Source organism: Triticum dicoccoides, chromosome 1B (assembly GCF_002162155.2).
Source record: "Triticum dicoccoides isolate Atlit2015 ecotype Zavitan chromosome 1B, WEW_v2.0, whole genome shotgun sequence".
Classification (NCBI taxonomy): Eukaryota; Viridiplantae; Streptophyta; class Magnoliopsida; order Poales; family Poaceae; genus Triticum; species Triticum dicoccoides.
The window spans coordinates 533,818,204-533,834,217 of record NC_041381.1 but is presented as its reverse complement, the minus strand read 5'-3'; the positions used below and the strand labels follow the sequence as shown (position 1 = coordinate 533,834,217).

At 47.8% G+C, this 16,014-nt stretch overlaps 1 protein-coding gene and 1 long non-coding RNA gene across 2 annotated transcripts; one reads left to right on the top strand and one right to left on the bottom strand.

Moving 5' to 3' along the window:
- Positions 1-11,059: 11,059 nt before the first annotated feature.
- LOC119307891 lies at positions 11,060-11,589 on the bottom strand. Its single transcript, XR_005149612.1, has 3 exons — positions 11,486-11,589; positions 11,208-11,309; positions 11,060-11,140 (listed from the first exon to the last, which is right to left on the bottom strand). It is a non-coding gene; the product is annotated as an uncharacterized LOC119307891 (long non-coding RNA).
- A 1,728-nt stretch (positions 11,590-13,317) lies between these two features.
- LOC119307883 (uncharacterized acetyltransferase At3g50280-like) lies at positions 13,318-14,847 on the top strand. Its single transcript, XM_037583983.1, has one exon. The coding sequence runs from the start codon at positions 13,318-13,320 to the stop codon at positions 14,710-14,712; it is 1,395 nt and encodes a 464-aa protein (XP_037439880.1). The 3' UTR covers positions 14,713-14,847.
- Positions 14,848-16,014: the final 1,167 nt, after the last annotated feature.

Here is a 16,014-nt window from a genome sequence, read left to right as displayed (position 1 = left end):
AAATAATATTCAGGGGATATTTGCTCGACGCCAGCTCAGGTGCTTCACACTAAGGGAAGACCTTGGGCTTGGACAGGTCGTGCACTGTTCCAGAATCTTCATCATGCTGATGGTACAACGGCCAATAGAACCTAATTGAGGAAGCGTCGTTTTCCTTCTCAGTCCTCTGGTGATGTTTGGTGGGGCAACCCATTGTTGTAGGTACATTATTAATGCATGTACTCTGTTTTCTTTCATTATTGTTCAGCTGCAGTTGCAAATCATCATATGCGTAGGATGTATTTTTATGCCATACCAAAAAAGGATGTAGTTATTTACCATCCTACCATCATCAGGTTACACAGCGACCGTGATTAGGAGAAGTAAAATATCCCCTTTGGTGAAAAACAAAACATTTAGAAGTAGTAGTCCGGCTTGGACCATATTTTCTTATTGATAATCTAATATTTCTTGAAATGTAAAGCTTCTCTACTTTCACGTCCAAATATTGGGAAGCACAAAACAATATTATGTCTGTACTGAAGAAAGAAGTACAAAACCTAAAAGGATTAAGTTATTGATGCTTGAAGGTTGTCCAGGTAGCATCAGGTAAGAATAGTAGGAACAGAATTGCATCAAGTGTTACCTTCTGGAAAGCTCTGGCATGCAGGCCTTATAAGATTAGATATTCAATTAACTAAAGTCCTAGAACTTACAAAGAGGAAATCTAACAAGATAAGAAAAGTTCAACTTTCATAAGTAAAACTGAACCTGATGACATAATTATCTATGTTGTGTGAAACTAAATCAATCAATTTTGGTTATTACAGGCAAAGCAATATGATAAAATGCCCATCTCATCTCCAACTTGTCTGGCCTTTATAGCAGCTAAAGTTGCACTAATTACCTCAATCTCTGCAGCAGATGCTTCAACCGAATAATTAGCACATTTGCACTATATTCTGCAAACACACACGCACAAAATACGTTCGAAACACATCTTAGTAGGCGGTAGCTCACATTTAATATGAATAGAAGACCATCCATAGAAAGATGGTCTGCACAAGTCTAGGATAGAAATAATGCAAACCTCGGTGTCACTGGACCACAACATTCTCAGGGCTGATATCTGTATAAACATCCCCATTAATAGGAGGAGCAACTGGGTTTCCAAGAACCACAGCTCCATCAGCAGTTGTTTCTGCAGTCATTTGCCTGTTTGTTCATCATCGTAGCATATATGCCTTGTGTTCCTCCAGCTTGCATGTAGCAGGAGCTGCAGTTACATGGTTAGCTGCATTTGTTGTTGCAGCAGCAAGAAGGTCATCTAGCAGCACACCTGCGGTTACAACTACATATTAATTTTTGCATCAATAAAAAGTAAACTAATGAACCTACAAAGGACGGTGGATGTCATATTCAGAGTCCATGGGAGAAATGGAGAAAGCAAACTGCATGCATTATGGATTATATTACTACAATATAGTGCAAGGAAGGCCATCCTTAGGTCCATACCTCTTAGGAACGTCCAGCAGCATGGTCCCTTGCAGATAGCTTGGCCTCGTCGAGTAGGAGGTTGTCAGGTGCAACATTGTAGTTGGGAGGGTTATCTGTAGTTGACGTATTTATAGTATAGTATTCTTCACTCTTCATTCTCTTGAATCTATCAGACTTGTATGTAATACATATCTTAAGAAAATCAAATGAAACAACATCAGATACATGTAAACATGAAGGAAGCACATTTGTCTAACTAAAATAAGACAAAGAAGAGATCCTTACTGTAATTGCATTCTCAACCAAGTGAAATACTAAGCCTTGCATGCCTATGAGCTCATCAAAAGGGACATCCTCGGCGCCATCCATGTCATCCAGACCATCTAACATATGCTCAACTTGGGCCTATTAGAGTGATTTGGATGTTTGTCAGAAAGCTTCTTCACCCAGCTGGCAAGTCTTCAAATCAAGCATGCAAATGTAGATTCGTTTCCTGTAGATATTTGATCTTCACGAAATACATGACCACAAACACTAATAACCGGGACAGATCATTCCAAGGCCAACCTTTTCTGATATATAGGTTGTACATCAGAAAATCCCACTGCATTATCTAACCATGTAGTACAAGACACCACTTTAGACCATCAGTACCAGAAAGTAAACTTTGCAAAACTGTTCGTACATACTTGAGTCTTGACACGATTCATTAGCCATATAAATAGGAATTTTCAGGTTGGGATAGGGCGCAATTAAAAAGCAGATGAGATGCGAGTTTGGCTTCAACAATCATGAAGATATATCAGGAAATTACGAAGTTTGATTCGGTGAATACCTAAATGCAGAACCGACAGATGGAGTTCTGACAAAGTGTGGAGTAGGGGCGAACTATGGGTGGTGTGCCGGCAGCTCGATCCCCAACTCATTTGCTCGTGCGCCGCACCAGGAGAGGAGCGATGCGCCCCTCGCGCGCCTGCGCGTCCCGCCTGGCAGTGGCTTTGACGCCGGCGAAGTCCTCGCTCCCGGACGCCTCCACTCTCGTGTCCTTAGTCTCCGTGCACACCTCCCGCTTCGTTGTCGCCGCCTGATGCGGCCCCCGAGCGTAGCCTCCCCGCCATGGCCGCCGCCCCGCCTCTCCATTTTCTCCTCCTCCGTCTCCGCCCGCCCGGCTCCATGCTCCCCTCCCACCTCGCCGCCGCTGCCTGATGCGACGCCCGAGCGCAGCGCGACACCCTCCCAGGTCAGATGAGGCTGTAGTGGAGCTCCACGTCGGGATCCATGGCGCTGTTGTTCCTAAGTCCTGACAGAGACAAGATTTGAGAGAGAAAAAAGGAAGGGAGAAGGGAGAAGAAGAGAGATAGAGTGCGTGGGAGAGGGTAATGGACAACGGCTGGAGGTCGGCGGCGGTGGCGCGGGACGCCGGCGTCAGTAGCAGGCCGAGGCGCTCGGACCTCGGGGAGGAGCAGAGCACGGGGTAGCGCGGGCTAGATCGGGAGGCAGTTTTTTTCTTTCTCGCCCATGCCGGTTCGATTGACTTTATTATATGGACTGCGGGTTGAATACTCTAAACCATAGGGACTTTTTCGCAAAAGCAGCGACGACGTACCACCAGAAGCACTAATTGCTTTATTAGTAGGTAAAGATAAAGAGGTAAAGATAAAGATAAAGATTTCTGAGGGATATTTTTTTGTCCGTGAAACTTACTGAGGGAGTACATATAACTAGTAGACTGCCCGTGCGTTGCCACGGGCTCTTGAAATAGTTTGCAAGAGTTACATGTTAACTTTTTAAGGTCTCGCCCCGCCATAGATCCAGAACCCCACCACTGATTCTACCCCGCCTAGGCCGCCGCCTGCCGCCGCGCTGCCCCATCGCGTTCGCCACCGCCCCGACCCCGCCCGCCTCCTCTCTGTTAGAATAAATCCGAGGCCATACCGTTGATCATCTGAGGACCAAGCAATCACATGAGCACGACACCGAGATTTGTTAACGAGTTCACCGATATGGCTACATCCCCGGGGCCTGACTACGGGCGCTCCTCCCCGTGACACCGTCACAATACCGCACACCGGCCACCCGGGCGCCGGCACATGCCGCCGGCTCCCCCTTGCGCACCTGTGCTATTATGTTGGCATAGGTTATATCATGTGTCTACCCTCGCTATATAAGAGAGGCCTAGGATACAAGTGTCCTATTAGAACACGAGTCCATATCCTATCTAAACACAATACTACTCAGAGTCCAACTGTAACCTACCTTGTACACAATATTCGACACAACTCTAACAAATTCCACCTTGGCGAATATTCTCCACCACCTTGAATTCGTCCATGTGTCAAACTTCCATGTACATTGGACTTGAGCTTATCCCGTGAGCACCGCTGCTACTCCAAAGACTCCATGTGACTCCACCTGCGACTTGTAGTCCCTTCTTTTCTTGACCACAGTCAACACTCGAGCAAAATTAAGTTCCTTGTTACTCTAGTTTGTGCTCCCAACTTGCAGAGTATCAATCCAACGTCATCACACACCGATCACTGACCTGCGTGAAAGTGAACAACTCACATATTGGGTGTCGCACACAAGAGTTACCTGAACTCAACATCACCGCTCCTTTCTTGACCACATGTCTGAAACTTGAAGGAATTTCACCGTTGCTTGTAGTCATCCCGAGTCAAATTCGCAGTTGTCTCACCACATGTATGACCACCAGAGCCCTGGCCCATCTCCATGTCTCGTGCATATCGCACGCCTCGCCGCTATTACCGCGTCGAGCCTCCGCTGTCCTGGTTGAGTCTCAAGGGTCGTGAAACCACACCACTCAACCCCCACTGCAGAGTACCACCGATCATCACCGACCGATGACGAGTTTCACGCTTCCATCAGACCACTGGGCTCCAGTCCAAATTACGTGTCCCTCGCTTTTTTCGCTGAATAGGCTTCGACTCTCTGAGCTCTTACGCCGTAGCCCCTCAATCAGCACCGAGTGAAGTCTTCCAGACTCCAGCTCCACCTTCAACATGACTTCATGATGGTTGTACGTGCCATCCCGCGCCCCGTTGACTCCAAGCTTCACGTGTACACCATCTTGAATCAACCCCACGTCATAGTCTTGTCAAAGCCACACAAGCCTCGGGCCTGCGCCACGTGTTTCCACGCCCAAAAGTCAGTCACCATCGGCATCACGCTCCTATGTCGTTATCGCCGATCCCACCACCGTCTTCTGTACCAACCGACTTGCGTCGATTCGTCAGACTGCCTAGTCCGACCCAGCCGAACTCGTTCGACTGTACGACACGCTCCAGGCTCCCAAATTGTCTTCCGTGAATTTCCATCCATCACATGATAATTCCATCTTAGCTGACGTGACTTCCCGCAATACCTTCAAGCATCTCTGTTGTGCCAACAAATCCAAGCTATCAACGCCATGCCCAAGTACACGAACAGCCTCCGCATACCAATAGCAATTTCCAACCAAAAACTTTTGGTCTTCTCACGTAGATCCATTGACACAAACTTTTAATGCTGGCTACTTGCCTTTGCCTTGCCAACGTCTACACAAGTTCTACTTCTGATGGATACGTATCGCTTGATTAGCTCCTGCCTGAACGCACCACACCACGACAGGTATTCACCAGATGTTCTTTTTCTTCGAAACAAATCTCGCACGTAGTAACTTCCGAACAGCTGGCACGGGCCTTCTTCGGGCACGCACGGCCCCGCCTGGCCTGCCCACCAAGCAAGCACTGCGCTGCTGCTAGACTGCGCTTCACGATCGCTGCGCCAACGCGCACCTAACCAGGTCGCTTCCAGGCGCTGCGTCAATCGATAAGCCTGCTGCTTACGCTATACCACACCGCCGCTGTTGTCCGATTACCACCACAACTCGCTGACATTGCTGTTTGCTTGATTTCTTCCGATCGATCTCAACCATGCCAACATGTATTTGCGGAAACTTCCGTGTACACGATACCAACCTAAACGTCAAGCCTTCCTCTCGATCAATCAACACCCCGTAGCCTCCGAACAACCTAGCTCTGATACCACTTGTTAGAACAAATCCGGGGCCATACCGTTGATCATTCAAGGACCAAGCAATCACACGAGCACGATACCGAGATTTGTTAACGACGTTCACTGATATGGTTACATCCCCGGGGCCTGACTACGGGCGCTCCTCCCCGTGACACCGTCACAATACCGCAAATCGGCCACCCGGGCGCCGGCACATGCCGCCGGCTCCCCCTTGCGCGCCTGTACTATTAGGTTGGCATAGGTTACATCGTGTGTCTACCCCCGCTATATAAGAGAGGCCTAGGATACAAGTGTCCTATTAAAACACGAGTCCATATCCTATCTAAACACAATACTACTCAGAGTCCAACTGTAACCTACCTTGTACACAATATTCGACACAACTCTAACACTCTCCGGCCGCCTCCGCCTCCGGTCCATCCTCCGCCCGGCCCCGCTCCGTCCGCCTCCCCTCCTGCCCTGCTCCGTCCGCCTCCTCTCCGGCCCTGCTCCGTCCGCCTCCTCTCCGGTTCGTCCGCTGCACCGCTCCGTCCGCTTCTGCCCCGCGCCGCACGCTGCCGCCCTGCTTCGTCCGCCTCCGCCCCATGCCGCATGTCGCCTCCCCGCTCCCTGCTCGGCCGTCGCCCGCTCCCTGATGGCGCCGAAGTAGACGCCGAAGGGAAAGTACGGTTTCTTCGGCATGAGGGTGAAGCCCTCCGGGAACTTTAGACTGGAGTTCTCCGATGCCGGGCAGCGTTGGTGGCTCGGCACGTATCCCACCGCTGATGAGGCCTCTCGTGCCTACGACGTGGCGGTGTGGCGTGCCGGATGGCCGAAGACGGACCTAAACTTCCTGGAGGTCCAGTCCCAGGCGGTGGCGGAGTGGCTCGTGCTGCAGGGCATCCGGATGGAGGAGATGCCGACTAAGAAGGCGAAGAAGAGACCCGCGGTTGTTGTCGCTCCCGGCGAGAGCGACGAGGCGGCAATAGCTTGGTTTGCGTGATTTGCGTTTTGCTGCAAAGCCATCTCTAATGAAATGCTATTTGCTACATTTTTAAATAGGAAAATTATTCCGATGAGCCAGCCATAACTCAACAGACCAATCTCTAATGAAATTCTATTTGCTACATTTTTTAAATAGAAAAATTATTCCGATCAGCCAGCCATAACTCAACAGACCAATCCAAACCCACATTTTCTAAAGTAAAAAATATATTTCCTTTGATAGATCAAGATGCCAAAGTGTCGTTTCCCCGACTGCTATGTTCCTATACACGCAGAGCAAATTATTTTTCAAATCAAGGAATTAAGAAAAGGAAGAATATCATGATGTTCGTGGCACTTGCCAGGTCTGCCATGCTACCATGGCATTGTCTTTTTAGTCTCTACCCACATGCCGAGTTGAGAAATAATCTTCAGATATACCCACTGCTAACACACTCACGTACATAATGGCCCTTGGCTGATTGATTTGGCTGGCTGTTAACACAAGCACACAACACACAAAATCAGTCAATCGCCACACGAGTATGCATTGTTTACTTTATTCCAATTGTGATGCAATCGTGACACCTACAAGCCCCGTCCGCTCGCCCGTCACGTTAATTGCCTACTCGCTGCTGGTGCCAACCTCTCGACCTCACCACCGCCGCTCACCACTCAGTTTCCACCGGCTGCCCATTGCCTCTTGCGCCACCCGCGCGCTCGCTCGGCCCAATGTTGTTGATTGGAATGCGGGACTGAAGGTAATCCATGGACAGGTTTTAGTTCTGCTTGGCATCAATCTTTGGTACTTGTCAATCCATCTAACGCACAAAAAAATCGACTCTCAGACATAAAAGTGATCTAACTCTATTGATGAGCACAACAGTACATACCATCCCATCACGAAGTTGCCATCTCTCACACTTGATGATTCTTGTTATTTATAACATGTACACCATCGGGCGATTGCTTTATTAGAAATATATTTACACAATATGATCAGAGCAACAAGGAGTCGGATGCTGGTGCACAAATTCTCCTCAAATTCCACATGCAACCCTTGTAGAGAAGAACAACATATTTTCCTTGGGTGATTTTTGACCGAGCTCCTACAGAAAAATTCAAAGAAATCATGAGGAGCATGGAGCCAAGCAAACTAATCATAGTAAATCATGAGAGGAGAAGCCTCTCAACCTACTACAGGGAATCGAGTCAACATTAATTCGTGTAAGAATTAAACCGTAATGTAGATCAACAACCCAGTAGTTCATAAAATAACCCTGACACAACCCATTAATACAATATATGGTCATAGGAAGTAGATTGAGATTGTGCAGATATCATGATCTACGAACCGTATCTACTCACAAACAGAACCTCCTCACATCACAAAACAAATGTTTCATCAACAGAAACTCTAGCGAATGCCAATTGGATTATATAAGTAAGATAGAGACATCAAAAAAAAGAAAAGATAATTCAAAGAGTATATATTCTATTTTCTTACTTGACATCACAAAGAATGCAAGTCAAAGATATTGCGATACATCTTACCCTTCTATAAATTGACTGCAAGGCACAATCCCCAGCAAAATATACAGAATGAATTGCTCCTATGGTCCAAGTATTGCATAAATAGTTATATACAAACTATTCAACAGTGAGCATAAACATGGCATGTACTACCAAAATCCCTTGGATATGGAGCTTAGTCTGCATGTCTATTCGTTTTGTTTCCATAGTACAATGTCAATACTTGTTTCCCTAGTACAATGCCCGTGCGTTGTCACGGGCCTTTTAATTTTTTTTTCTGATTGCATACATAAGCATAATGCATTTCCAATTTCACATGTATAGAAAAAAATTACAGTAACAATCAAAAAATGTATTTGATGGAATGTATTTTCATTATTCCACTCCACTTGCATCTCCTAGTAGAACGCCGTGCGTTGCAACGGGCTATATTGACGACTTCTTTTTTTACGTCAAAGCACTCTTCTTTTCTCCCATTCTTCCTTCCCCCAATTAAAAATGTTTCTCAGAGTGATGTGTGAATGGATAAATTTACAACGATACTAAAATATGAAGGACTAAAACCATATTTATGGAAGAACATTTCTACAACACATTCGACATGAAACTTATGGTGTTTGATAGATTGGATAAAACACGATGCTGACTTAGCACCAAATCTCATTGATAGTTCAGAACATGGTTGTCATACCATTGTACCTGAAAGATTTGTCTCCCCCTTCCTCGCTCCCTCTAGTAGCTGTCTCATGAGCCGGTCGTCATTGTTGCTGTTGATGGCGATGACAATAATGAGGAGGAACACCACAAGAGCTAGATGTTCTTGACCTCTTCCCTATGGTAACTGCCGCCTCTGCATTGGGTGTCGTTCATCAACACCACCGCTGCGCCAGCTGCTACTTGTATAGAAAATAAGAAGATAGAAACTTTGTGTGTTGGGTCGCCAGCTGCTCATTTGCTTGTATGATTGTGGAGACTGCGCTAAACAAGCAGGCCGGTAATTGTACTCCAGCTTGAATGGAGATGCACCAAGTTCACTTGATCCACCAATCAACTTTGGACTGTGGATCCCAAGTCCGAGAACAAAAACTCACTGAAAGTCTGCATGTGTATCCAACAATCATGACATGTACTCCATATGTAAAGAAATATAAGAGCCTTTAGATCACTTCTTTAGTGATCTAAACACTCTTATGTTTCTTTTAGGAGGGATTATGGACCAAAAGAAGAAAATAAACATTGCATGCTACAGAAATGGATAATAAAATCTATCTGCATGAGATGCCACATGAATGTCACAAACATAAGCATAGTTTCGATGCACACTATCTCATGTTGCATGTTAAATACAGGTTTGTGCACGTTGACTTTTGCTGGTAGATGGAGATACTAAGATGAAAAAATGGTCACACAAAAATTGCTTTTCAAATGTTAATATTACCAAGACTAATCCATGAATAAAATGTATGCAACTATGCACAGTAAAGATACTTAAAATAGTTACTAGGCTAAACTTACTGATATAGAGCTATCAAAACCGGAGCCAAGGCTCAAATCTTGAATAACGATCAAAGCAGACTTCAGCCTTGTGGTTGCCGCATAGGCTCACCACACTGACAACACCAACTCTCTTCCGTCTTCTCAGTTTCTTGACAAAAAATGATACTGCTATTTGCACATTAGGAAGTAAATTATGCTTCAAGCATTACTCAAACCAAATCGGCGATATGTAGGCTTAAAATATCAGCAGGCATCCACACACATTTCTACAGCTGAAATATAGTGTTGTGATTTGTCTACCCACAATGCAAAATAACCTATTGTTCTATTTGGTGGTTAAATACAACAACAACAACAACAACAACAACAACAACAACAACAACAACAACAACAAAGCCTTTAGTCCCAAACAAGTTGGGGTAGGCTAGAGGTGAAACCCATAAGATCTCGCAACCAACTCATGGCTCTGGCACATGGATAGCAAGCTTCCACGCACCCCTGTCCATAGCTAGCTCTTTGTCGATACTCCAATCCTTCAGGTCTCTCTTAACGGACTCCTCCCATGTCAAAATCGGTCGACCCCGCCCTCTCTTGACATTCTCCGCACGCTTTAGCCGTCCGCTATGCACTGGAGCTTCTGGAGGCCTGCGCTGAATATGCACAAACCTCTCAAACGATGTTGGACAAGCTTCTCCTCAATTGGTGCTACCCCAACTCTATCTCGTATATCATCATTCTGGACTCGATCCTTCCTCGTGTGGCCACACATCCATCTCAACATACGCATCTCCGCCACACCTAACTGTTGAACATGTCGCCTTTTAGTCGGCCAACACTCCGCGCCATACAACATTGCGGGTCGAACCGCCGTCCTGTAGAACTTGCCTTTTAGCTTTTGTGGCACTCTCTTGTCACAGAGAATGCCAGAAGCTTGGCGCCACTTCATCCATCCGGCTTTGATTCGATGGTTCACATCTTCATCAATACCCCCATCCTCCTGCAACATTGACCCCAAATACCGAAAGGTGTCCTTCCGAGGTACCACCTGGCCATCAAGGCTAACCTCCTCCTCCTCACAGCTAGTAGTACTGAAACCGCACATCATGTCTATTTGGTGGTTAAATAAATAAACATTATTGTTTTTGGCTAGTGCCTGTAGAGCTACTAAATGATAGTCAGCGTCACTGTATATTTCTAAGAAAGAAAATTATAAGACTTCATTGGTTGTAAATAACGCTAATTGTATTGGTTGCCACCAATGTCGACTTGAAAAGAAAATTATGGAGCTTCAGTTCATATGCATCTAGTCATATAAAAAAATAAGAACACATGCTTCAACTCCTGTTAGTTTAGTCACAAAAAAAATCATCACCAAAAATCAGAAGACAAAGTATCATTGTTATATTTGTTGACTTGATTGATTACTGTAGGTTAACACACCCAACTGGAATTAACCTGCAATAGGATAAAAGAAATTAAGATTTGAGACGTGTGTTATAGGGTTCATAGAAGAGAGAAGAGGGAGGTACCATATCAAATCATTGGTCGCACATTTTGACATTCAACTTTCCATTTTCCAATGAGACCTCAAGGATTCATATACATAAACGTTGATTGATATATCAGGTCCAACTCCCTGTAACACATAAAAGTTACTGGGAAGTCAACTAAAAAACAATTCTCAGCAGAAACATATGGCTTACCAATAAGGTGGACCAAAGGCCTTTATACAATCCTCTACTATTCTCTTCTCTACAAATTGTAGACAACGTGTGAAAGATGCCCTTGTAATACCTAGTGGTTTTCTGCAGAATTTTATAGACATGAAAGTTTAGCTTACTAAAACCTGTTCCTTTGGTCTGTAAAGCTACATTGCATGAAAGCGTTAGGTAAAGATGCTCTAAGTTCTAACTGGAAGTTATATTGATTGATTGGTTGGCTTAGTGTTATTCACAAATCACGAAAGGAAGAAAAGCATCACCTGTGTTGTCAGGTGATTTCGAAGAACATCCAATGGGTAAGTTACAGATGCAGGTGTCACTCACGCTAGACCACCACCAAGTAAACATATAGACACTAACATAACTTGGGCCGTCCATTCCGTGAAGCTGCAACTATATTTCGAAATTTATAAACCTATAACAAAAAAACATAGTCGTGAGAAATCTTGCAAGTTAACATACTAAAATTCAGTGCTGAACTTTTTGTATCGCTCATATCAATAGAAGCTGATGACGGAATAAGAAAATCGATGTATAATTTTCACAAGATTGCCTTTCGAATATGCCCAAAACACTTCTTGTTGAACAACCCACGAAGCCATGTGCCATATACTACCCTTCCTTAGAGCTGCAACATCTGAATGCATACCTGCCACCTGTCGGATCAGTATGCCACAAGCTCATACAACAAACTTTATCATCAGCATATGGGTTATGTGACAAAAAATTTACTGTATTCAAGAACATTTTCGCGAGATTGCAATTTTGTAGCTATGAACAACATATGGTACATACAATGAATCCACAACCAAGTTGAAGTTTGGACCATGATTGGACAATACAGCGCAGAGTGTTGTAAATTAACAACAATAATAATAGGCCATGAATGTCAATGAGAGATATATTGTTTGGGGCAATCAATTCAAAGCGAGGGAAGAATATATATCACATTCAGGGAACTTACTTGATATTATCAGCATCCAATTCCTTTGAAGAATCTATATATGTGCAGTGTGAAAGCAGAAGGAGCACAGCAGCACCATGAAATAGAAGAGAAATATTCCTTCACGCTCACAATCCGTGCACATGAGAACGCCGGAGATAAAAGAGGGGGCGGAAAGCCTATTACCTGCAAGAGGATGGAGAGTGGCGAGGATCGAGATGCAGATCTTGCCGACCACGCCGGTGAGGTGTGCGACGGTGATCCAGCCAAGGAGCCGCTACGCTTGGCAGGGGAAGGCCCCGACGACGCCATGGAAGAGGAGACGGTGGCCGCCGACAGTCGACGGCAACGGGGACCTGGCGGATATCACCTCCATCATCCCAGACACGCCTTCATGGTGGGCATCCTCACGGCCCCTTGAAACCGCAGGAGCTTCTCCTTGCATCCCCGTCGCCAGATCATAGCAAACTGCACACACGCCCGAATCAGATCAAGATGCGGAAATAACCAAACCAGAAGAAGTGGAAGAGGGATTCGTACCTAGTCGAGGCCATGGACCAGAGGGTGATCTGCGGCGCCAACACCAGATCGGTCATCATGGCCGCGGGCGAGGGAGGCGGCGGCGACCTCATTCCCCGGCGGCGGCGGCGGCGGATCCTATCGGGGCTGGGGCGTCTCCTCTCGGCGGCGGCGGCGGCGGTGGGTCCTCTCGGGGCTGGGGCGTCTCCTCTCGGCGGCGGCTCCTCTCGGGGCTGGAGGCTGAGATGAAACAGATCGAGATTGAGATTTGTTTTACGTGCGGGATGAGATACGAAAGAAAAACCAGACGAGATCGAGATCGCACAGTTTGCCGTTTTTTTTCGCTGGTTTGTGCTCCGTGGTTTATTTTCGATCCGTTAATAACGACAGGAGTTTGGGCGTGTGCGGGACTCGATCGCGGTTTTTTTTTTTCATTTTTTGTGGCTGAGGGGGAGGTGGGAGGAAGTACCAAAGGAGTACCAAAAAAGATCGGATGAGGTGGGACGAAAATAAAACCCGGAACGCGACCTACCAACTGAGACATTAGGAGTAGTGACTACAGGACAAGAAAGCATGTTGGATGGTCCATCGGGTGTCGCATGAGCAATTCAGCGGATCCAGTGAACGAACATGGACATGGAAGAAACAGGAGGCACCGCTGGCACCGTCCGGACCGTGTCCCGGCGACTGGTCCGGCCGTCGAACGGCAACGCGCCGCCGCGGGAGGACATCCACCTCACTCCCTGGGATCTCCGCTTGATCAGCGTAGTCTACATCCAGAAGGGCCTCCTTCTGCCCGCGCCTCCCGCCGGCGGCGACCGCCTCGTCGGCACCCTCGCGTCGTCCCTGGCTCGCGCCCTGGACAGGTACTACCACTTGGCCGGCCGTCTCGCCGTTGAGGAGCGGGGCGACGGGACCGTCAACGTCAAGCTGCGCTGCACCGGGGAGGGCGCCGAGCTCGTCCACGCGACGACGCCCGGCGTCGCCGTCGCGGACATCGCCGGCTCGCTGTACACCCCGTCGTCGGTCGTCTGGGCCTTGTTTCCGTTGAACGGGGTGCTTGGCGCGGACGCGGCCGTCGATTCGCTCCCCGTGCTGTCGGTGCAGGTCACCGAGCTCGCCGACGGCGTGTTCGTCGGCGTGTCGCTGAACCACTCCGTCGGCGACGGCTTCGTCTTTTGGGAGTTCTTGAACGCTTGGTCGGAGATCAACCGGGGAGGAGGAGCAACCAGCGACCTAAGCAAGATCTCCGCGCGGGTGCACCGGAGGTGGTTCACTGATGCCAGCCCCGTGCCGATCCCCCTGCCTTTCGGCAAGCTGCAGCACGCCGTCCGGCGGTTCGAACCCCCGACCGTGCAAGAGTGTTTCTTCACCTTCTCCGCCTCGAGCGTCAAGGAGCTCAAGGCGCGGGCGAACGACGAGATGGCGGGCACGGCCACCGCCACCATCTCCTCTCTCCAGGCCCTGCTCGCGCACCTGTGGCGAGCGGTCTCCCGAGCACGGCGCCTGCCGCCGGGGAAGGAGACGTCCTACAACCTGGCCGTCGGATGCCGAGGGCGCCTGAGCGGCATACCGCCGGGATACATGGGCAACGCTCTAGTGCCCGGCACGGCGAGCTGCACCGTCGGCGAGATCCAGAGCAGGGGGCTGGGCTGGACGGCGTGGCAGCTGAACCGCGCGGTGGCGTCGTTCGACGAGGAGGCCGTGAGGGAGTGGCTGGAGAGCTGGACCAGGGAGCCGCAGTTCCGGTACTTTGGGAGCCTTATGTCCGGAGGCGCGGCGCTGACGACCGGGAGCTCGCCGCGGTTCGACGTGTTCGGGAACGACTTTGGGTGGGGGAAGCCGGCCGCCGTGCGTAGCGGCCGCGAGGGCAAGATGGACGGGAAGGCGACGGTGTACGAGGGGCCGGAGCGGGGAGGGAGCATGTCGCTGGAGGTGTGCATCGCGCCTGACGCGATGGAGAGGCTCGTCGCCGACGAGGAGTTCATGGACGCCGTCACGAGGTTGCCGGCCAAACATGGGTGATCAATTTCTAACTAGTCTCATGTGATGTTCAACAATCTCGCTCTAATAATCTTGACAAATTTGCACTGATCCAGACAGAATCAAGTGCTTCTCATTAAAGTTATTGCAAGAATATAACAGATGTTATTAGTTTGAGTTTTCTTCTTTATGGATCATAGCAATGACCTATACATGAATGTTGCCTGAAGAAGCGAATGCTGTACTCTTAGTTCAACTTCTGCGACGTGTTAGGACCTAGGAGTGCATTGTGTAGAAGTGAATAGGAAGCTAATTTTGCAAGAATCTGTTGATCAAATGAGCATCTGGCTTGAATGTCTATTCTGCTGCGGTGTTTGGGCTATTGCTTCGACTTGGCTAGTAATCCATCATGGGATGGCGGGCACCTTCTTCTCCTTGAGGATTGGTGGAACATGAAAAATGTTGATCGAATCAGATGTTGTTGCTCGCAAACGATTCGGCCAAGTGGTTACCTATGTTTCGTGGAACGCTTGAAAGAATGGAAATAGGCGGATCTTCACCGACACCTTCCAAATTGTGCTCGACATTGCAATCTTAACTTCAAGGAAGAGCATGCGCAAGTTGGGCTGGCCTTTATGCTCGTGATATGTGTAGGAGTTTTTCATCTTTTTCTATTTTCTCTTGTGAATAGTTCTTGTATTATTTTGTTTTTCCTTTTTTTTGCGGGTAACTATTTTGTTTTCCGGATCTTAATGAAATGAGCGCGAAGAATGTGAATAGTTCTTGTACTGTATGTGTGGGCCCTTTCTCGTAAAAAAAAAGTCAAGGACGGAGAATGTGCTCGTTTATTGATGTTTAATTATCATGCACTCTCGGCACAGATTGTTGAAACTTGAAAAGTGAAAACGATTGCAGTGTCAAGGTATCAAATTTAATGGAATCACATTGTCATTTGCGGGCTGTTGCACGTAATGAACTGAATCAAATTAATTATTTTCCATGCTACTTTTACAGTTTCTTTTGCGGCGTAATTAGAGATCTAGTATTAATCACTTGGTAGAATACAATCCACTACTTTGGTCGGTTTCAACTTTGCTGGACAGGACCTTAGCCAAACCATGGTGCGATCATACCGCCTACCATAAGAAGCTAGCTCACGGCTAAAGAGTAGTGAGTGGAATAGCACAACCACGTTCTTTTTGTAGCCCATAGAGAAGAAGCTCCGCCGGTTTGGGCGGGTCACGAGGCTCCCCTAGGGTTCCCGCGCCGCCGCCGGCTCCGCAGGTGCGCGTCGCCGCCGCCGCTTGCCCTCCCCCCACCCCCACCTCCCCCCTTCCTCCCCCG